Source organism: Grampus griseus (assembly GCF_964374135.1).
Source record: "Grampus griseus genome assembly, chromosome: 14".
Classification (NCBI taxonomy): Eukaryota; Metazoa; Chordata; class Mammalia; order Artiodactyla; family Delphinidae; genus Grampus; species Grampus griseus.
This window is the reverse complement of record NC_139008.1, coordinates 84,027,396-84,050,607: the sequence shown is the minus strand read 5'-3', so window position 1 is coordinate 84,050,607 and position 23,212 is coordinate 84,027,396. Positions and strand designations below refer to the sequence as shown.

Here is a 23,212-nt window from a genome sequence, read left to right as displayed (position 1 = left end):
AGTACACTTTTAATTTTGCAACAATTTTAGACTTACTGAGAAGTTGCAAAAAGTAGCACAAAGAGGTTTGTCTGCTCCTTACCCAGTTTTCCCAATGTTTCCCAATGTTATCATTTTACATCATTTTACACAACTGTGGAACGTTACACAACATTGGAACGTTTATCATTGTAAACTCCAGACTGCTTTTGGACGTCACCAGTGTTTCCACAAATGTCCTTTTACCGGATCCAGTCCAGGATACCACACTGCATTTAGCCAGTTTATTTTTCACAGAGATGCTCTGGAAGCTGACTGGGGGTTGGAGTGATGTCACCATCAACTGTAGCCTCCGAGGACCAAGTGTCACATGACCATCCTGAGAGGCACGGGTTTCTCCGACATTCTCAAAACGATGAGTGATAACATCACTTTCTCCAGTTTGAAGCTGAGGGAACCAAGGCACAGGGAGGTTTAAACACTCTCCCAAGAGGAGTGAGAAACTGGAGCTGGAGGACACGGACGTGGATGAAAGGGACCACAGGGGTGAGGGTGGGGTGCGTTTCTCAGAAGTGGAGGCCACAGTGAGGGACTGGGGGACGACCACAGAATCCTGTGGCCCTGCCCGAGGCCCTTCCCACTGGCTGTTCCCTCTCCTGCGGGGGCCTTCCCAGGGCCACCTGACACTGTCACCGTCATTCGACCACTTCCTGACCGCCTGCTGCGCACGGAGCACCAGGCTAGGTCCCGGTCACATGTGGAGACACGTGCGCACAGGCGAAAACGAACCTCGGGAGGGGAGTGGTGGGCGCTGGAGGTCCAAAGGCGGGTGGGTGTGAGCTGGACGGGACACCCGCCTGAGAAGCCCGCTCTGTGAGGCTTCCCTGACACCAGCTTCTAAGCCAGGCTGTTCCTTCCCAGCGCTTGTCAACGTGGACTTACTGATCTATTTATATGCGGCCCCTCTCCCCACTAGGACACAAGCTTCATAAGGATCCCGCTGGATGTGAGCTCCTAGCGAAGCCTCCAAGCACAGCAATCGGTAGAGGAGGGAGGGAGGGAGGGAAGAGGATCCAGGGTCACCAGGTATTGAAATTTCAGGACCAGCTCACACATACGCTGTGTTAAAACCCACATGGACCCAGCAGCTCCAAACCGGCCCAGATGGAGGTGGAGGGTCATGGACTCAGAACCACCCCACTTCTTTGCAAACAGGGGTGCACTCGTGTGGCCCGAGGTGGCCTAACCCTTGTCCAAAGAGGGGGGCCCTCCAGGCTCAGGCAGGAGGGCTCGGGAAGGGCTCCCTGCTCAGGGGAAGGAGACGGATGCTTTCTCCCTTCCCCGCCCAGGAGCAAGCTCTCCCTGCTGCCCTGAGCTCCCTTGGTTCGTCATTCCTGACTGGGAGCGACCTGCGGGGGGATGGATTTGTGGTCCCCATCTCTGCGCTCAATACATGTCTGATGCATGAACGAAATAATGTAATTAAGAATTTGAAGGTGGGGTGGGGAGAGTCTTTTCCATCCTTAGGCCTCGTCCCCAAGCACCCAGAAGGCCACATTTGCATACAAATAATTGATATTCTAATTACAAATCATTGGCATTGATTTATTAAGCAGATCCCCAAAGGATCTCTAGAAGATAATTAGATTCCAAGCTCCTTAGGGGTTAGGAAGGCATATTTACCTCCCTGTTTCCCCCCCTCCACCCCGGCGGTGTGAGGAGAGGCGCTACGTGACGCGTGTTTGATGAGATGGGGTAAGCCTGCTCTCCTTGTGGGGAGAGCTGATAGCGGCCCCATAGATCATTTCCAGTTTGTCGGGGGGTGTTCAGGGGACAGGGGACACCTCCATTTGTGCGTTTGCAAGTTTGTGTGTGTGTGTGTGTGTGTGTGTGTGTGTGTAATTTGCAAACCTCGCTTTTCCCCAAGCCCGAGTGATTTTCCACCGTGTGAGTGGCCTTCCCTCACGGAGGGGGCACACCACCCGAGCGTGGGGACCGAGGGACAAAAGACACGCAGACCCCTCGTCCAGGCCCAGCCGGAGACAAAGCCAAGCAAGACAGAGCCTCCAGTGGCCCTGCCACGGGGTGGCAGGGGCTGGAGGTGTTGGACCCTCCAGGTCATCTCTATGGGCCTCTTTCCCAAGCCACCCCAAATAGATGACATTAGTACATTAAAAAAAAGAAAAAAAAGCCACCAGTGAAGGAAGCCGTCAATAGAAAACGGCAGTTTTTACTGATCTGATTAAAAACTCTGCTTGCTCTGAGAATGCAGCTTCGAGTCCCCCCACGTCCGCTGTCTTTCTGACCCACTGGCCACCCCCAGGGCCCTGTGAGAATAGACACCTTGCTGCAGTCCCAGACACCAGGCTCAGAAGAAGAGGAGTCCCCTGCGACACGACCCCCCAGAACTCAGTGGCAGAGCCCGCCCAGCAGGGCCCGGGAGGGCCCAGGGTTGGAGGGCAGGAGGGGTTGGCAGGAGAGAGCGCTGGTGAGAGGGAGGGAGGGGCAGGTGTTGCAGCGGAGGTGTTTTAAGATTTGTTTTCTCCACTTCCACGTTCCTGTGTCCTGCTCCCAGGAATGCTTAGGGCCACAGATTTTCAAGTGACTGTCAGGACTTTGCATTTCTGTCTGGGCGCGGGGAAACAAAAACAAGCGATCACACTATATAAAGCAAACGCAGTGTTCTCAGGAAATCCGAACAGCTGCAGCAGACCCCATCAGCTCACGCTGGGAAAGGCCTTGCTGACCCCATCTGGGTGGTGGAGGCTGCTGCCTGGGCCACAGACCAGTTTAGCAGCTCTGAGATGTACTAGGTGTGTGACCCCCCCCCCCCCCGGCAGGTTCCTAAGCTGTGGGCAATGCCCTCCAGCCAATGCCCCGGGACACAGCTGCAGCGGACTGAGGGGGCGTCATTGCTCACTGCAGTGCAGAGGAGGTAGCTCAGAACACCCGAAGGGAGCGAGATGAGGGAGGGTTTCACTCTGGGTTAGATGCAAGGGAGGGCAGACCAGAGGCAGCTTACAGCTGTAACCAACTGGCAACGCAGTAGCCTACCCATCACTCAGATTAGCTGGGAGAGGTCAGTTTGGGGGGTTTGGACAACGTCCTTGTTTTGTCTGGGCTCAGAAGGATGACAGAGGGGTCTTGTTATTGTCTCGACCCACCCTGGTCACGGAGTGGCCCTGTGGGATGCTGGTGCCCTGTGGAATTCCGTTCAACAGGAGAGAGGACATCAGGACCAGCTGTGAGTGCCAGGCCAGCTCCCGGCTGCCAGGAGCTGCTTTTCCTTCCCTGCTCACGCCTCATCTGTAACGTGGAGAATAATCAAAGTTTCCCTCTCTAAGGTTTGGGGAGGATGCAATGAATGAATGCAAGTGAAGTTCTTAGTGCCCTGTGCCTGGCACATAGTAATTCCTCAATAAAATATTAGCTATGACCACGAGGGTGGCATTGCAGACAGCTCTCCCGGTCTCTTGTGTTGCGTCTGGGAGGCTTGTATGCTGTGTGGGCTTGGGAGCTGTTCTGTTCCTGGAGATTTTACTTATTGCAGGGAGAGTTTTTTTGGTACATTGTGAAGGAAATGAGTTCATCGCATAGGTAAATCCCTCTCACCCCAAATACGGCACACCCAGGAAACAGGACATTAAAAACTGGCCCTTCATCATCAGTTTGTAACTTGGTGAAGGCATCCCCCATCCCCCCATCTTTTGTTCAATAAAAGCAAGCGATTCTTCATTCGTAGCGATTAGAAAAAGGGGCATGTAGTAGATACCCGCAGTTATTTCCTCCCATGGGAAAGGTATCACAAAGAACCAGCTTTATCTCTCAGAAGATTAATTCCCTCGTGAGGTCCTAACGTATTTGTGTTGTGATAACGCATGGTGTGTGACAGGGGTCATAAAACCCTGTCGTGATCTTTCATCTATTTATTTCTCCGTGTCTGAGATGTAGGTCTTTGCGGTGGCAGGAGTGTTTTAACATTTGACGATACAAGTGATAAATGATGATGGATCAGCCTCTGAAAGCTGGTACCTGGGAGGGGAAGGGGTGGCATTTGTCTCGCCACGGCTGTAGGCAGCAGTGCCCATGGGCACAGGCACTCTGCCCCTTCAGCTGTTCTTGTCCATCCCCTACCGCCCCACCCCAAGCCTCAGAGTTCTCTGGTGCAAACCCTTCTCATCCCGTGCTATTCTGCTGCTGCGGCTGCAAGACATCTTTTGTCTTTTTCTCATGGTACTTTGCAATTTAAGTCACTGCCTTTGCTTCGTTTTGTGTTTGTGTGTGTACTCACAGGCATGTGTGGGTGTATTTTTATTTAAACTACAGCATTATGAAAAACAAAGACAAACTCTTATATTTTTTAGCCTGTAATATAGAAACAAGAAAGAAGTCCCCAAAGGAACCCTGGTGAAGAAAAGCAGGTACTCAATGTGTGTGGTTTTGTAACAGGCTGTCGATGCTAGGGCTAATAATGGAACTTGTATGTTTATTATTGGTGCGATTAATAATATTGATTTATAGAGCTTGACGGCTTGCCATCATTAGCGGTTCACAGTAGCCCCATGAAGTCGGCATCATTATCATTTAGCAAATAAAATCACACGTTGACTTGCAGAGGAGGTAGCCAAAGTTCAGGCAGTCACTGAGTCAGCAAAATACTAAATGTCTTCTGGTTGGCCTTGGAGCCCCCTTCGAAAAATGAGCCTGGAGTCATTCAGTTCAGAGAAGAGCCCAAGAAAATGTCATTTTACCACATCTCTTCAAGATTACTGGATCCCTTAAGCTTGTACATCATTTTAATCCAGCTCATGCCAAGGAGCCTTTCCAGGCTGGTCTTCCACTCAAGGTGGCTGAGATTTTTTTTTTTTGGGGGTGGTGGCGGTGGTGATTTGTTTCACACAATAATCATCTCCATATTTGTACCGTAAGAGGCTGTCCTTTCGGCACCGCGAGGTTGCTAACGGCCCATTTATAAAACCTGCTGCTTATCTACCCACGTTCCCATCTCCTATTACATTCAGAAGGAGATGCGTTTGGGGAGAAGTAACTTAAAACCAGGAAAAGAAAACCCACGGAGATCCTACTTCTCTAACGTGAGGTTATCACATTGGACACAAAAAGCATAAAGATAAAATTTAAAACATTCTCAGTGGGATCTTTTACGATTTGATGGCCCCGTGTATTGATAACCGGTGATTCAGACCTCCTATCACCCTGGTGGTAAAGATCTCCTATGTCATTGCTGTAGCATCTGTTTTTTTCCTTGTTTTTTTTTCACTTTTTTCAAAAACTATGATGTGTTCCATTTATATGCAAAGAAGATGTGACCTGACCCCATCGCTGGGGCAGCTGACTGAAATTCTAATGTTGATGATAGTATACCCTGGGTATGGACTCTGTGCCCTAATACTGTACATTAACCTCACACTTACATTCACAAGCCTACAGTTTTCTTCTTAAAAGTGACCTTTCTCTAATGGAGTGGAGCCTTGGTAGCTTTCCCATTACGTTTTCCATATATTTTATTTAACAGAGGCCTGAAGGTGATAATATTCTACACTGTGTATTACTAAAGAGAATTCTGACCCTCTTGTCCTGTTTCCCACCCCTTTAACAGTGATACCTGTGGCTATATAAATCAGCTTTATGAACACATCTTAAAAGGTGATCTCTGCGTTCTTACATTGTTTCCTGCAAGATGCTGAAAGGTTACGCTGAAAATAAAAAATCTAAGTGACCAGAGGTCTGATTAAAATCATTACTAACACAGTGATTCATTTTGACAAGGTGTTAGCTGTGAAGTCTTTTCTTCCTTTCTTCTCCCTTACAATCTCCAGCAGTCTCTCAGAAAGGGTATAAAGAGAACTGATAATTTAATACTCTTGGTAAATCCTAGGAGGCTGACGATGCTTGACTTCCCAACCAACACTGACATTTTCAGTGGAGAATCATGTTTTTGGCTAGTGTTATTATAAGCCAAACAACTGGAAAATTTTAAAGGCTTTGCAGTTTATTTTTGTAATATGCCATCTTAATGGAAATCTTGTTCTTAAGTTCTAAAGGGGAAAAAAAATCTGCAATAAACATTAAGGTTGCTTAGAAACCTGGGTCCATGATTTAGTTCTTATACGCTGTAAGGCAACAGCCAGTTGCTTGTGGAAAAATAAAGCCCAGTTGTTTTGTGTCTGCATTTAAAACATCCCTGTTTGTTTCGGGTGTGTGCTAATTTGTTTCTTCCCTTTTGACAGTCTTCTCTTTTTCTTGGCATCTATAAGTGAGACTGGCTTCTGTAATGGTACTATTTTGACAGGTGACAGTCAGTCTAATATTCTTTTTCTTAACATATATTTATTTATACTCTCCCCACCACCCTTTCTTCTAGGTGGATTTAGGGCAGCTTAAAAGATATCAGAATAAATGTGGACTGTAAACTTCTAAACACTTGCCCCAATCCGGCTCTAAGCTTTTTACCTTCTAACCAAATTGAAGGAGTGTGTGTGTGTGTTTTATTTTATTTTTTTACAATTTATTTTAATTTATTTAATTTATTTATTTTTGACTGCATTGGGTCTTCGTTGCTGCACATGGGCTTTCTCTAGTTGCAGCGAGTGGGGGCTACTCTTTGTTGCGGTGCATGGGCTTCTCACTGCCGTGGCTTCTCTTGTCGTGGAGCATGGGCTCCAGCCGCACGGGCTTCAGTAGTTGCGGCACATGGGCTCCGTAGTTGTGGCTCGCAGACTCTAGAGCGCAGGCTCAGTAGTTGTGGCCCACGGGCTTAGTAGCTTCACGGCATGTGGGATCTTCCCGGACCAGGGCTCGAACCCGTGTCCCCTGCATTGGCAGGCGGATTCTTAACCACTGCGCCATCAGGTAAGTCCCTGTGTGTGTGTTTTAAAAAGGAAAAATAAGAGCAATGCAACTTCAGTGTACGTATTGAGCCAGTTTTCATGAAGAATCTGAAGAGTGAATTAGGGTGCAGGAGTTCATGACTTTTCAAAAAGAATATTTATTTATTTATTTATTTGGTTGTGTCGGGTCTTAGTTGTGGCAGGCGGGCTCCTTAGTTGTGGCATGCGAACTCTTAGTTGTGGCATGCATGTGGGATCTAGCTCCTGGACCAGGGATCGAACCTTGGCCCCCTGCATTGGGAGCATGGAATCTTCACCACTGCACCACCAGGGAAGTCCCCATGATTTTTTTTTTAATAAGAAAAAATCCACACCTAACATGCAGTAAAAAAGTTTTAAAACTATAGAAGTACAGATAAAGCAGAAAGTGAAAAAAAGTTAACAGCTCTGTAACCAAGCCTCTCTCCTCAGGGAGGCGATTTTGCAAGCATGCACACATATCAGTGTGTGTACGTGCATAATTTGTTTTATACAAATAGACTCATACTCTACACACACCCTGATCTTCTTTTTCACTCAACAATATATCGGGCACACTTTTCCATGTTAATTTGTATGTGACAGTTTTGTTTCCTTTATGCTCCTTTTCCAGAAGTTATAAGCAAGGCTGCAAAGACTATTCTTTGTGTGAATCCTTCTACAGTATCTTCAGGCGGTGATGCCTTTAGATGGGGACCAAGGGAGGGGTCCCCCCCACAGAGGGCTTGGTGTGCTTCCCTCTCACCAACAGGCCAAAGAGTAGTTCCCTGGTTTGGATGTGCATTAGTGTAGATTATCCTCTTTAACCTGTTAATTTGCCATGTGTATTTTCCTTCTTGTGAGTTGTCTTTTCATGTAATGGGTCCTTTTATTTCCTTTTTTGAGGGTGGTTCTGGACACTCTTAGCAGACTTAGATAGTAATCCATTCCATCATATATGCGGCAAACATTCCCCCCACCGCGCCCCCCCACCAACGTTTTGGTTCACCTTTCAACTTCATCTATGGCCTTTTCTGGTCTATCTTCTCCAGTAGCCAGATAAAGGACCTGGGAGTTGACGCTGGGTTTGGGGGTCCCCGCCATACCTCGCATCATCCTCCTTCATCTCCCCACACACGCAGCTCTAGCTGTGGGTGTATGTACTGTAACACTGGGGGATATGGACTAAAAAACACATCGAATAGGAAAATGCAAATTCCACCGTATGATACCACTACACCCTGCAAGAACAGCTAAAATGGAGAATATATCACGTGCTGGCAAGGATGCTGCGCAACTGCAATTCTTATACGCTGTGGGTGGGAGTTCTAGTGATATGCCACGTTAGGAAAACTGCATCTACTGAAGCAAAAATGAATAAACCAATCTACAAATATAGCTCTCTTCCATGACTCAGTAACTCCACTCCCTGGTATATGTCCAGCAGAAATCTGTATACGGGCACCGAAGACACGTGTAAGAATGTTTGTTGTGGTACATTCGTAATGGCAAAAATCTGGAGACAACCCAACGCTTATCAATGCAGAATGGATAAACAGTAGTTTATTCACACAGTCGAATACGATAGAGCAGTGAGAATGAATGTGAATACTACAGCCCATGTTGAATGAAAGAAGCCAGACCCAGGAGTACATACACTACGGTTCCAAATGGTATGTATGGTAAAGTTCAAAATTAATCTCCTCCAGAGAGGCGCAAGGTGGAGCTTCCGGGATGTGATGATGTCCTGCTGTTTGAGCTGAGGGGTAGTTACGTGGGTATGTCTCCTTTGTGAAAATGTATTGAGGTGTATACGAGATTTATGGAACTTCCTGTATGTTACGTTTCAAAAAAAAAAAGGCAGCAACAAACAAAAAACCAAACTAATGACAAATAGTTATTTTAACTGAAACAGATAAAGATGATCAGGGAGATGCTTTAAAAACAAACTATATGCGAGCACTTACTCTTTGTCAATGTTGTGCTGAATGCCAGGTATGTAGGTATCTCCCCTGAACAGCCACATGTGGTTGGTGCTCTATTATCTTCCCATTTTACAGATGAAGGCCCTGAAACTCAGAGAGGTTAACAACTCTGTCTAAGGCCACCCGGCCTAGAAAGGCGCTAAGCTGAAGCTCAAACCCAAGTCTGTCCATCTCCTGGCTTTGCTGCTCTCTCTGGTTCCCTCGTTAGAACACATCTGTCCTGTCAACACAACCATGGCATATAGACAACTGTGCTTCTCTCGTAGAGGGATATCAAAGAGAAAACGAGTGTGTGAAGCTGTGCTTCTGTGGGCAATGCACGGACTGAGGGTGTCCAGGGCTGAAGTCCACACTCAACGGAAATGCTGGCATCGCTGACGAAATCCAGCAGATAACAGAAGATGGTGTGAAACTTTTTGCTCACGAGGTTGGGAAGCAGCATTCCCTCCAAACGCTCGCTGGAGGCTTTGCAGGCCTGCCTCCATCATCGTTCCCCATCTGAGCTCTGCAAGGACACGGACAGGAAGGAGCTGTCTAAGAGAGAGATGCTGGGAGCTGGACTGATGGATACAAATACCGCGCTGCTCACCATACACTACAGCTATCAAAGTTCTGGCATTCCAGTTTTCAAAAATCATTTTAAAATGACTCCGGGAGATTTGGTTAAGACAAACGTGTGATGAAGACTATCACAGGGCTTCCCTGGTGGCGCAGTGGTTGAGAGTCCACCTGCCGATGCAGGGGACACGGGTTCGTGCCCCGGTCCGGGAGGATCCCACATGCCGCAGAGCGGCTGGGCCCGTGAGCCATGGCCACTGAGCCCGCGCGTCCGGAGCCTGTGCTCCGCAAGGGGAGAGGCCACAACAGTGAGAGGCCCGGGTACCGCAAAAAAAAAAAAAAAAAAAAAAGATTATCACAAAGAAAAACCACTTGAAAGGCAAATACGTATATCTGGAAACATAGCATTTTTATTAACAAAATGTTTACACTCTCCTTACAACAAATTTTGTAGTGACTTAGCATGTTATACTCTATAAAAGTTTAGTATAGAATATTCAAGCTAAAACAATATAGTTTAAAAGTATGCCAAATCAACCACCACTGCAACTATCTACTACCAGCCTAAATGTAAAAAGAAAAATCTTACAACAAAAATCAAAGATCAAGTTTTCTTTCGTCAGCATCTACAAACAGTACAGACATCATACAGTTTATATATAGACTTAGGTCCAGCCCAAGGTTAAGACTGCAAAAATAAAGTCTTCAAACATCCATATAAGCTTGGCAAACCATCATTACAATATTTCATCACAGGTAATCAAGCGATGCGTCATGCAGAGAAGCCACGGCTACAAATTTGGGCTGTTTGTAGTGCAACAAGGCGGCCTAAACTGTAAGCAACTTGATTTTTTTCATAATAGACGCTATTATAGAAAGGCACAAATATCTTACTCCTTGCATCAGGTCTTGAAAAGGCATGAGATTCTTAGGAGAAATAAGAATTGCTGGTACAACGGCTTAGCTTTTTTTTTTTTTTTTTTAAATGTCTAGGCTCATCTCCACAGCCGTTTCTCTCCAAGACTTTAGACTTGGGGTTTTACATACTTTAACAAATGTTCTATTACAAACTAAGCGAGGTGCTGACACTTAAACTGCCTCATTGCCCGCGGTAAGAAACATTTTGTTCCGCAGCCATGTTGCCACTGTAAGCTAGTACTGCCCTTTTCCTCGCTGGAAATATTGGACTTCTTCCCCTAAAATTAGCCTTTGTGTGATCTGACAGTACAGGTTGCCTACTGCTTCCCCTGTTGGATGTGGTGGGCAAACTTTACCGCTGCGACCAGGTAAGGCTGCATGGGAAGCCATGTCACACGCGCTGAGGAGGCGGCTGGCGCCCTGCGTCTTTAAGGGAGAGCCCGCAGCAAAATGAGAAGAGAAATAAGGCCAAGAAGTCGGCTTCGATCGCAGAGAAGGCAAGACGTCCGTTCTTAAGACGGTCAGAGGCATGATCGACAATCATGTGAGTGACTCATAAAGGGAGATGATGGAAAGACTGAGAGGCTGGATGAGAGTAAAAAAAATCTTTTCCAGGGCAATAAAGCTCCGTCTACACAGTACAACAAATGGTTTGAAGAACAGCCACCCGTCAGTCGCTCTGACTAGCCAGCTGCTGCTAATTGTCCCCACGCTGAATCGACCAGTCGCTTGGACAGCACGTGCATGACCCCCATTAAGAAAGTTTCCTAAACTAGGTAATAACCACAGAGGCAGAGTCAGCGGAGGTACACAAGTTCAAGCCCCACTTTCAACATTTTCCAGTGGGTGAAACTGATGATTCAAGTATAAATTTCATGAAAAAATTAATAACGATGAATTAAGGGTTAAGCTCCAATTGATGTCACACGCTGCTGGGTGCTGACGATTCCTGAAGTGGGAGGGGGCGTGCTCCACCTCGCCCCCGGGCCTGTCCCACTCTAGCTGGTGCTCACTGGGTGCTGGGTTTGCCCAGGCGAAGAAGGGGTGCTCGGCTTTTCTCCGTGACATAAGACGGGGAGTTTCTTGGATAAGTGCAATTCTGAGTAAAGATTGTCAGCCCTGTGTGTGAAATGCTGTTTTAAAGATGATCTCCTCTGAAGCACCGCTTTAACAATTTGCTTCTGGAAACACGAAAAAGTTCCTGAATCGAGAAGGTGCATCGAAACCGGAGCATTCTGTTCCTTTTGCAGGATTGCAAAGGGGATGATTAAGGTCTACAGTTTAAAACTGCCAATTAGAGAAGGCTCGTCCAAAAAATCATTCCTATCTGAGGATTTCCCATTAACTGGCTGACTTCCTGGCACTTGAATTCCTGTTCGTGGAAAGCTACCCAGAAGTTTGTTTCAATTATGAAGCATTTTGATGAGGCACCGGACGCCAGGACCATGCACACCGATCTGAAAATGAACTGGCCATGAGTTTTTTAAAATTTCTGTTTAATTTTTTAAGACTCCATGGTTTTAATTCTAGTATCTACTGATGACACATCCTAATCTTACTATCTATCTAAAATGTTCAAGATAATGAAAGGAAAAGATGGAAGATTTCAGATTTTTCTTTTTATTAAACTTCTGAATCTTTTGTTTGAAAGCTACGAACAGTTCTAGCCTATCTGGAACTGATTATACTCTAAGAGGAAAGAACACAGATATTAGTTATTTCTGATGGTACAGACCAAAAATCAGAGTTGATCTATGCCCCTGGAAGTCCTTCTCGATTTGGGAAGTAAATCATTTTCCTTACATGCTAGGAGAATCCTGAAGGACACACTGAGAAAGATGGAGATTCTCGGTTCTATTTATTCTCTTTCTTCATTATGCCTAATGAAACTTCATCAGTAACAGGTTGCTCACTTATCATTCTCTTAGACTGAAAAAGTGGGGGCTCCTGAAAAATGTAATACCCTCCTAATTTTTTTTTAGACTTTCATTTGCACATAAAACAGGACAAATGCCCCAGAATTCCATTAATATTTCATGAAAACCGGATAACCACATTGCCTGGATTTCTATTACTGGAAGTCAAGACAAGCAAGAGAAATGGGCAGAGGTCACTTCTTTCAGTCCAAGGCTAAATTCACCTCCGCCTCCCTTTGCTAAAACTATACGGTATCATGTTTATCTCCTGGATAAATTTGTTGCTTGGACTGTTTTTTTGTTTGTTTGTTTGTTTGAATCATAGTACCACAGGTGTTAAAACACATCTCCTAAACATTACCTTGAATCATTTAAAAATTTTTGATGGACCAAGCTAACTGAGGGCAGGTATATATATAGTCACAGCCTGACCCTTGAAGGTACATTTAGCTTCTTCTTTTAAAAAATATTAACTGTTAAGAGGTAGACGATCTCTTGTAGTCAAACAAGTCATGCTGCTATAGTCCCTTTAAAACAAATTTAAATAATGAAGAATTTTTACAGGTTTCCACTCTCTAGCTTATCGTCGTTGTTCAACTTTCATTACAGAGGCAGGAGGAACACTTGCAGCCTAATGAGTTGGGAGGGAAGAGCCAGCCTGAGTCTGTGGGCTGTCATTTCTCCCCCAGATGTTCTACAGCAGGTACCTAGTACAGATCAGAGTTAAGGGGATTCTAATAACTTTTCCCCAGAAGGAAAGGATTTTCTCATTACTTATACAGGTTCTTGCAAAGACATCCGAATGTGTAGGGGGCTCGTCTGTCATACACATAACACACTGTGCGTGTATTTTCTTATACACTAAGGGGCCATGAATCACTTTCTCAGCGTGTTCTGAAAAAAACAAGTGAAAAAATGCTTGTAAGAATTTATACCACCTGTTTTGCAACTTACTCTCAGCCTGTAAAAAGATGCATGTAACAGTGAACAAATGCCTTTTCAAGCTCTGAGGCTGACATGCCAATTAGCGCAGTGTAGATTGAATTAAATCTGCCCATTTTAACACAACGCCATAACAGTACAGATACGCTGGTTTGACGCCTCCAGGAAAGCCATGGAATAGTCGTCTGAAGATATTTTCATTATTCTATCTCCCAGAGTTTAATTTAGAAGGTCTCCTAGACCTATTTTCCTTCTTGAGAACAGAAAAGAAATAAACACAAAACGTAAAGAGAAGTTCTGAAATTAAATGTGGTTTTCTTTCCCTTTTTATATATTTAGAAATAATAAAACCCGACAACCTCAAGAAGGACACCAGCCCACTTAGAGGAGGTCGGGCCTCCAACAGAGGAGGGTCAATCCTTTCAGACGTGGGGAGGAATCCAGGAAGCCTGTGTACAACGGGAGGCAGGCACCTCAAACAAAATCACACACAGGCGACCAGGAAGTGTGTTATTCTAAAGGAATCAAACCTTTCTTTTGCTATGTGTAGAACGTGGCCTGTGGTTGAAAAGCAGGTGATGGAGGTTTCATTTGGAACCAGAAGGGCCTGTGATAGGCACTTCTCCCTAATCACTTCTTAAAGAGAGTTTAAAATGAAGGACACTTAATCATACCCATACTTTATGTTCTTTTAATCACCAAATGACAGTTAATGAGTTATCACAGAATCAGAAAAACACTTGTGTGAAAGGAGAGTTCTTAAGACCAATGGTTACTAAGATTGGACACCTGCGAAGAGCTGATTTCCATTTCTCTGAGAAGAATCAATATACACTTGCAGCTAATTAATGCTTTTTCTCTTTTCAGTCCCCAAAGTTTTTAAAGATGGCCCTGCGTCATAAGAGAACCAAAAGAAGAGTTTTATAGGTGGGCTATGTCTCAATTCTTATACAATCTAGAATTTTCTCATAATAAGAAATAAGAATAAAGAATATATAAAACGTGTACTAGATCACTCTTTAGGTGAATAATCCAAAGTGGGATCAAAATAAAACACTGTTTCTGACTTTAATACCCATCTCTGCATTTGAGAAGCAAACAAGATGACTGAAAACACTCTCCCCTGTCCTCATCGAGTACGAGTCATGGATTCTGAGAAAGCAATGTGTAGCTGTTATTGTTAAGCATTAAAAAGACACCACGTGAGAAGCAGCCACGGCGATTTCTGAGACACACCGAGGAAAATGAGAGCAAGAGAGGCCCTGAAACCATGAGGAACACATGGGACGGAGAACGAGAAATCAGGATGAGAAGGCGGCTGCGGAGGGCTGAAGGAGGGACCCGTTCTGGGCTCCGTGCAGTAAATGTCACAATAGGATGAGAGGCATGCGGAGGGCTTACCAATAAGAGAGGCACCGAGGCACTTTGCCTTTCCCTGTGCACCCAGACATCATGAAATCATCCACGCTGACTGACAGCTTTGGTTGAAAACATGTGAAGGTCACAGATTTGTGTGATCTTTTGGTGAAAAAAGAGGGAAAGGGCCACACACGCGTCGCCTCTCCGTGAATCCAGCAACCTTTGTTTTATGTTGTTGTCATGGAGATAGAGGCCCAGCAGTGGGAATGTTAGGGACAAACCAGGGCAGTGGCCTGATGGCCGGATCCATTTCGAAGTATATGAAACAAAGCCAAACCACCTTCAGGTGTGAAGAGCCCAGCCTTTGGAATCAGGCATTCTCTCTGAAAGCTTGCTAATTTCACGCTGGGAAGGAAGCTAGATGCCGCAGGGGCACAGAGTCCACACGTATTTTAAACAAAACATTAGAATTTTCACTACCAACGTTCCTTCTATATGATTTCGATAAGAGAATAAGCAATTGCAAATGCTTAAGACATACACCAGGGGAAAGGGAATCGTTTTTTACTTAATCTGAGTTATAATTTTCCCATTACAATCTAACCGCATCAAGTGGGGGGCACAAAGAAATAACCATTAGTTTTAAAAGTTTCAACTGTTCAGTTTAAGGATAGCTCTGAAAGCACAATTTAGTTTGAAATTCAAACTGTTTCATTTCCTATTTAATCTTGTACATTTCCTTCTCTTACAATACTCAGGTTGGAAGGGTGCCAAATTAGACCAGGAACACATTTTCACCAACTTCACTTTAGTGCTTTATTTCTAGATTACATTAAAAACCTCAGTAGGCTCCCTGAGGGAAAAGAGCTTTAACCACTAACAGAGGCAGGGGAAAACAAGGGAAACGGAAAGACAGGCTCAATTGTTAACAAGGAAAGCTCTCTCAAAACAGCTGGCCCGAGGTCGCTGTAAAAGCTAAAAGAAACTTACCCCCAAGACCAGGTAGGTAAATGTGGAGAGCTCGGGACCTTAACCTTTTGCCCCGAAGCTAGGAAGGGCTAGTCAGGCTTGTCAAAGTGGCATACTTCTTCACAATGATTTCCAGATGGGACTGGAGGGGCAGGGGTGGCGGGAGGGAAGGCAGAGAAATCCTGACGGATCACAAGCCACGCGCTCTAAGCTTTTGCACCATGTCAACGTGCTTCAAGGAGCCTCCTGTGCACAGGCTGCGAAATGGGCGGGCACAGTGCGAGAGTAAATGGAGTGTTGAATGAAACACAGAATTTGTTAATGTATTTACATAATTTATAATCTGTAAGCAATGGTCTCGTAAATATAGACTACAACTTTACATATGCTAAGCAACAGATCATTGTCTCCCCCACCAAAATATCTCGGTTAAATAAAAAATTGACAGCATTTACACCACTTTCTTTACTTTCTCTCTTCTTCTCTTTGTAAACCACTGCTAGTCAGTTTAATCATCTGCAATTCAATTTATTCCAGGCAGCTTCTCTACCACCACCACCTTGATCGCGACAGCTTCCTTACAAAGGTGCCAATAATGTGGCTGGTGACACATGCAAACCCAGGGTGAGGCATGCACCTGCTGCTGTGAGTTTACTGTGCATGTCCTGGGCTGATGTACCCAATGCAAAGTGCTTTAGAGACGGCAGGGGTGAAACCATCTCCGTCAGCCCTTATAAATAACCCATTTTAGCTTCAAATAATAAGAACTGCCATCCCTCCATTCATGACAACCGACCACATTCTAAATGCCACCAAGGAAATGGTATCATGGGTACCAATGGGAAACCAAGGAAATGATCATCTCCACAAGGTCTTTTTCTTCCCTTAAGAACCACAAAAGTGCTAATTTTCCCTTTACAAATGTTACATAAACTCTTGATTACAAAACTACTCAACAATTTAATCCTACCATCTATACAATTATACACTCCTTCTCAGCAAGGTCAAAAGCCTATGATGTAGTCCCTTTGTACACCAGAGATTCTTTACAGAAGAGAAGTCCACAGACTGAAATATTATTGCTGCAGTCTCCGAAGAGGAAACAGAACCGGTCAATTCCTGTGAATCCTTGTTGCCCGAAGAAGATACAAGACCGGCGAGGCGACCCCTGGCGACAGGGCTCCAGCCCTCCCGCTAACTTTCAGGACCACCTACTTCACCGTTGAGCCTGGAGGCCGAGGCTCAGTCAGCAGCAGCTCCGTTTCGGCTCCGAAGGCTGTCTTCGGAGTTTGAAGCCCTTTCCACCGGAAGGCGGGTTGGAGTCAGTGGATGGAATTCTTCGACCTGAACCAAGAGGACAGGAGGGAAGGGAATGAGCTTTCACATTCTCAATCTGTTCATTCTCAGACACAACCATTTTGCAGATGCAATTTGACAGGTTTCATTAAAATTTAAAAAGTTGAAAAAACTTCTAAGTTTGGAAGACTTTTAGATTTACGGAAAAGCTGCAAAGGTAACACAGCACTGCTGTATCCCCCTCACCCAGCTTCCCCTGATTTTGGTATCTTATAGTATTACCACGGGATCTGGCAAATTGAAGAACTCGACACTGGAACATCACAACCCCAGACTTTGGTCAGATGCCATCAGTTTTCCCACTAATGTCCTGTTTCTGTTCCAGGGTCCAAAGAAGCGTATCACATGGCATTTGGTACAAATTCTTTTTAACTAAAATATTACATGTTAAAAAAATTGCATCAGAATGTGCCTGTCCCTCCGTCTCGTGGCAGAGGCCACCTTCCAGAGACAGGTGTGTGCAGACATGCACAGTAGTACACACACGCTCTTAAAACCAGGGCAGGAGCAAATACTGTTTCACGTAATATAACCTGGGGATTGCTCCACCAGCGCGTTCTTTTAAATAGCTCTGTGATACCGCATTGTATGGATGTACCGTTCTTTATCCCCTATTGATAGATCTTTAAGTCTGTTTCCAATATTTTGATGTTTTTAAAAACAATGCAAAGACTGTGTTTGTAAACCCATGAGTGCATGCGTGGGATAAATGAACAGGCGTGGAAGAGCCGGGTCATGCGATTCTACTCCTGGGTATTTATCTGACACCGACACTGTATTCGCAGTGTCTGTCTAGCACAAATGCAAGAAGGACGTGCAATTTCAACTCTGACAGATGCTGCCAAATTGCTCTGAAGAGGCTGCGCCACTGTATCCTCCTGCCAGCAATGCATGAGAATGAACAGCTTTCACCCTACTGCTCTGTGAATCATAACGTCAATTTCGAGAGAAGCCTTAAATCACCCATCCACCTGCCTCCCTGACAACTCAAGGGCTGCTTCCTGTACAAAGGCTTTCCTGAAACCCTCCCACTTCCTAACTCTGTCCAACATCTCAGATGCTAAAATCGTCAGGAGCCAGAAGCACGTTACTAGACATTTGTTTACGCAACCATCTCCACTATCTCCCTCTAACGAGGCCCAAAGCTCTTCAAGGGAAGAGATCTCCAGCTTTACGTTTCCAGTATCTATTTAGCATAGCACCTGGCACTGAGGTATTTTGAGAACATGGAACGAACTGACACCTGCATCTTTGGCATTAATGAGGCTGAGCGGGAATCTGCCGACTCTCAGGTCCGCGGGTGCCCAACCCGGAGCCTCTGGCACATCCAGCAGCCTGCAAATCAGGGGCTGGGGAGGGAGAGGGCAGAACACAGCATGGTGCCCGCATGGCTAGGAAGCATCCTCCAGTATGTCCTACAAGCACTTTCAAACGCCTATATGCACTGCTGTGAATACAATGCAAATTTATTTAAAAGCTTCACTGACTCTTCTTGTCATTCCTTATTTCTCAATAAATGGATACTGAAAACACAGCTGGTATTACAGAGCCATCTCTGAAATATTTTTAGAAGAATGCAGAGAACACCTTCGTGACCTGAGAATAGGCAAGGATTTCTTAAACAGGAGCCCCAAAATGCTAACCATAAGGGAAAATAAGGATAAATTGGATGACATTAAGATTAAAAGCTCCAATTTACTAAAGGAGTTGATTCAAAAATGAAAGTCAATGGACTTCCCTGGTGGCGCAGTGGTTAAGAATCCGCCTGCCAATGCAGGGGACACGGGTTCGAGCCCTGGTCTGGGAAGATCCCACATGCCGCGGAGCAACAAAGCCCATGTGCCACAACTACTGAGCCTGCGCTCTAGAGCCCACGAGCCACAACTACTGAGCCCGCGTGCCTAGAGCCCGTGCTCCGCAACAAGAGAAGCCACTGCAATGAGAAGCCCGCACACCGCAACGAATAGTAGCCCCCGTTCGCTGCAACTAGAGAAAGCCTGTGCGCAGCAATAAAGACCCAACACAGCCATAAATAAATGAATAAATAAACAAACAAATTAATTAATTAACTTAAAAAAATGAAAGCCAAGGCACACAGTGCATCTCTCTAATAGACATAATCAACAACGGACTCATAGTCAAAATAAACTATAAACACTAAGATAAAGGCAGATAAACCCAACAGGAAAATAGGCAAAACTACACAAAAGAGGATATCTAGATATCATAAAAATGTAAACAGACATCGGAAAGGTGCTCGACTTCATTCACTGCCATAGGTGCAGGTCACTACCCTGCCCCTCCGCGTCGGAGTGACTGGGGTTCGCAGACCCCACTGGTGTCCGTGCCAATATAACCACCCTGAAGACTGTTTGACAGTAAACTTGTGCTCAACGCACGCATACCTGAAGACTCAGCCATCCTTCTCCTGGGTATAAACAGACCCAAGAAAAATGTGTACCTGTCGTGTACATGTTGGACGTGAAGCAGAATGTTCACAGAGGTTCTACTTGTCATAGCTCGACACTGGACATAACTACCCAAACGCCTATCCACACTGTGGGTATTCCTCGCCGCGCCCACCCTAGCACACACACTCCATGTCGATGAGGGTGAATCGCGCACGAATCTACCAAACGTGACGTAGAGCTAAAGACGCCAGACACAAGAGAGTAAACCCAGCATGTCTGAAAAAGCATAAAATATAAAAACAGGCAAAACAAGAAGAGTCAGTGGTCAGGATGGTGCCTCCCTGGGTGGGGAGTGGGGGAGGAAGGCTGCTGGGACGCTGCTGGGTCTTGGAGTGAGTGCCGATTACAGGAGTCTACACAGTCCGTGAACATGCCTGGAGCTTTATACTTCTGATATGAGCACTTCTCAGCATGTATATTAGACTTTAATAAAAAGCTAGCAAACCAGGCACTGTGCTAATGCAATTTTACAACAGCCCAGTAAATAATAAACTCAATTTACATCTCCTTAAATTTTTCTAATCTTTTTGAACATATATTTTTTATTTTTCACAGTTAAAATGAGTATGTACAGGCTAGTTTTTATACAGGAATTTTCATTATTGGTATAGTTCACCACCTTCCTGTTTTTTAATACTGCTGGAGTAAAGAACACTTTATAAAGAAATAGTGATAATTTTAGCACTCATGACACCACACACTTAGATATTTTAGCTTGAACTGTGAAAAATTCCCGACTGGCTTCACGCTGCCTTTCAAGAATGCATCTGGGTAACTGCTGTTTACAATCTAGGAAAACGATAAATATCGTGACTCTTCAACGCTGGAAGGAAAGGGCTGGACTAGAGCTTGCACACCAGCCTCTACCAGCCGTCCCAGGGAGCAGATGGGCCTGGCAGGCCTGCACAGGGTTCTGAAAATATTTGAATAAGTGGCCAGATTTAAAGAGTGTGACATGTTACATAAAATTCAGATCTCTGGTTCTCGGAACAAACTAAAAACATCAAAAAATAATAACACCGAAAATAACCCCAACAATTGAGCAGCCAAGGGCCTAAATCCCAGTGCGGTTCACCTGCTGGAGCTGGGCCTGCCCTTGCAAGCTGTCAGGGTCACCAGGGCTTTCTGCAGCCCCCCAGGTCTCAGCCTGCTCCTCTGTTGGGCCGTCCCTGCCTGGCCCCGGTGGCTCCTCCTCTACATGTTGGCCAAGGGCCCTTCCACTTCTCTCAGACCTCCCCCAGAGGATGGATCTTAATGAATAAGTTCACTGTGCTTTGCTGGCTTTCTCCTGTCCTCCAAAGGGAAGTCTGACCCGTTCAGTTAACATGAACCCCAGGGCTCTGCACGCCTGCTCTGTCAGGTCTCAGCTTCAGTATCACCTCCTCAGAGAAGCCTTCCCCGACCACTTGCAGAAAACTCTTTCACTTCATCCTATGTTATTTTCTTCCTATCACTGCTCATCATCTGAAAGGACCTCACTTATTTGTGTGTTCACTGTCTCTCCCACAGTGGAACGTGCACCCCAGGACAGCAGACCCCATCTTGTTCGCTGCTGCCTCCCCCGAGCCTGGAACAGTTCTCAATGAATATACTGATGAATTTGAATGAAATGAATAAACAGATACAATCTGTAGAGGATCCCAAAGGTACGCAGCAGCCTCTCTCCTATCTAGTGTCATCCTATTAACACTACTGGGAAGGGAAAGAGGAGGGGTGGGAAAAAGTGGTCTTACGTTTCACTAGCGAGTGCCTAGTATTAATTTTTGAGGGCTTTCTTATAGTGGAATTACACACGCATTTCATTTCCCTTTATTTATTTTGTTCATTTTCAATGACTCTGGACAACTAACTGAAACACATTTAAAGAGAGAAAGAGGGAGAGATGACAGCTTCTAGGACCTCTAGGCCCTGCACATTCTTTATTCAGTAGCAACATTCTTTCTAGAAGGGCTACAGTCATCAGGCAGCAGCTCTCCAGCACTTACAGCATGATATGAAAACCCACCGTCACTCTTAAATTCTCAAATCTCATTCCACTGAGAACAGTATCAGAGACTAGACCACTCTACGTAAGGAGAAAATTCTACTTGGCAAGATAATTCTGTTTTAAGTTGCTCTGCACAGAGGAAACCCATAAGGCACAGAGATACTCACTAATTTCTATAAAGAGTTCGTTTATGTTTATCGCGTTTTTTGCGCTGGTCTCTACAAAAATTGCATGGATGGAGTCAGCGTAGTCCTTAGCATCTCTCTCCATGACCTCTCTGGAAGGCAACGAATTGCAAATCAGAAATTCTGCCCATCAAGAGCTTAATGTGATCCCCACCTACCCAGTAATTAACCAGATTTACGATGATAAAGGATGTCAGGAATGGCTGGTGAATGAGCCCTGGCACCGTGGTCCTCCCAATTACACCACTTCTACGGTTAAAGAAAACAGAACAGAACAGAACAGAACGCGGGACTACTAGCAATGCATCCAATGGAATGGCCAGAGAATCACTGGGGTTTCTTTTCCCCTCAAAGTAGAGCCCTTGCTTGGGGAATCGTGGAAGTGGTCCAGAGAAATTTCCAATAAACGTGCTTTCCTTAAAATATCCTTCCCCATTCAGGTATCCTATGTTATGAGAGCTGAGGGCTACACTAATCCCAGATAATGTCAAGTATGACGCAAATGACGTTTAAATATATTACACACCTGTCTCGATATATACTCTAATTAGCTCCAAATGTCTGAACTCTTAAATTTTAGTTTGAAACTTCAGGACTCCAACCAAACAACAAAAAGGAATTTTTCAATGTCAGAGATAAAATAAAAGCAAGATTCTTACATTGGCTATTGCTCTGTAAGAAAAGGAACACATAATCAGCACTGTAATCTCCTGTTCTAATAACTTACCTTACGTCGATAAGATCACACTTATTTCCTGCAATGGCAACTACAATATTGGGTGGGCCGTGCTGTCGAAGCTCTTTTACCCAATTCTTTAATGTTGAAAATGTCTCCTGTAACACAGAGGAGGAAAGCAACTGGAGACATAAGCAACCAAAACAGAGTTTTCAAAATAGTCTAAAGAAAACGGTATGTAAGTCTTACTTCTTTTGTGATATCATAAACAATTATAGCTGCAGCCGAGCCGCGATAGTACATTGGCGCTAAGGCACGAAACTGCAGAGAAGAGGGAAAAATAAAAAACAAAATTGGGAAAACTGGTTAAATATGTTTTTTACTAGACTTTTAACCCCATTATCCCTGCACAAAAGGTAATCCTTCTCTTAATCCAAAGAAGATGACATGATGTTTTAAAGCAAATGAACCAGTAATTACCAAAGGCAAAACCTTTTAATGTAACACTGAAATGCCTCTCAGAAGGTAGTTTAGAATACATTTTTATAGGAATTAAATATGGTGCTATAAACAATTGTTTCAGCTAAAAAGGCTTTTTAATTGAACTCAATGTTATAATTCCCAAATTCATTTGTTCAATAGTCCTTTAAACGTTGGCTTCCCAAACTATCAAAGAGATAAAAACAATGCTGTAAATAGTTCTCCAGAGAAGTGGCTGCATCTGGGTGTTGCAAAGACAACGCTGTAATCTAAATGCTGATTGTGCCACGGAGATGAGCACACATTTACATTCACCACTTGCAGGAGCCTGAAACTCGCTTTTTTGGTAACTTCCACACATGTGGCAGTTCCCAAATGCAGGTACATATCTCATTTCATTTACATGAATTTAACTCTGTGTGCAGGGCCCCTTCCCACCAATCACCTCCCTGCCCCAATACAATAGGGAGGGAAGAGAAGGAAAGGGAGAATAATAACAATTTAAACAGCGAGGCTGATTTAGTGGGCCATTTCTCGTGATGGAGTGTGAGATGGAAAATGGGAA

The 23,212-nt window shown here is 44.8% G+C and overlaps 1 protein-coding gene across 1 annotated transcript in view; it reads right to left on the bottom strand.

The window, feature by feature from the left end:
- Window positions 1-9,788: 9,788 nt before the first annotated feature.
- Window positions 9,789-23,212, bottom strand: part of RAB22A (RAB22A, member RAS oncogene family) — a 52,467-nt gene continuing 39,043 nt past the window's right edge. Inside the window, exons 4-7 of the mRNA XM_082670907.1 lie at window positions 22,417-22,488; window positions 22,219-22,325; window positions 21,474-21,583; window positions 9,789-16,836 (exon numbers count right to left, since the gene is read on the bottom strand). Of these exons, the coding sequence (XP_082527033.1) occupies window positions 16,739-16,836; window positions 21,474-21,583; window positions 22,219-22,325; window positions 22,417-22,488 (387 nt within the window). The 3' untranslated portion in view covers window positions 9,789-16,738. The remainder of the gene's footprint in view (window positions 16,837-21,473; window positions 21,584-22,218; window positions 22,326-22,416; window positions 22,489-23,212) is intronic.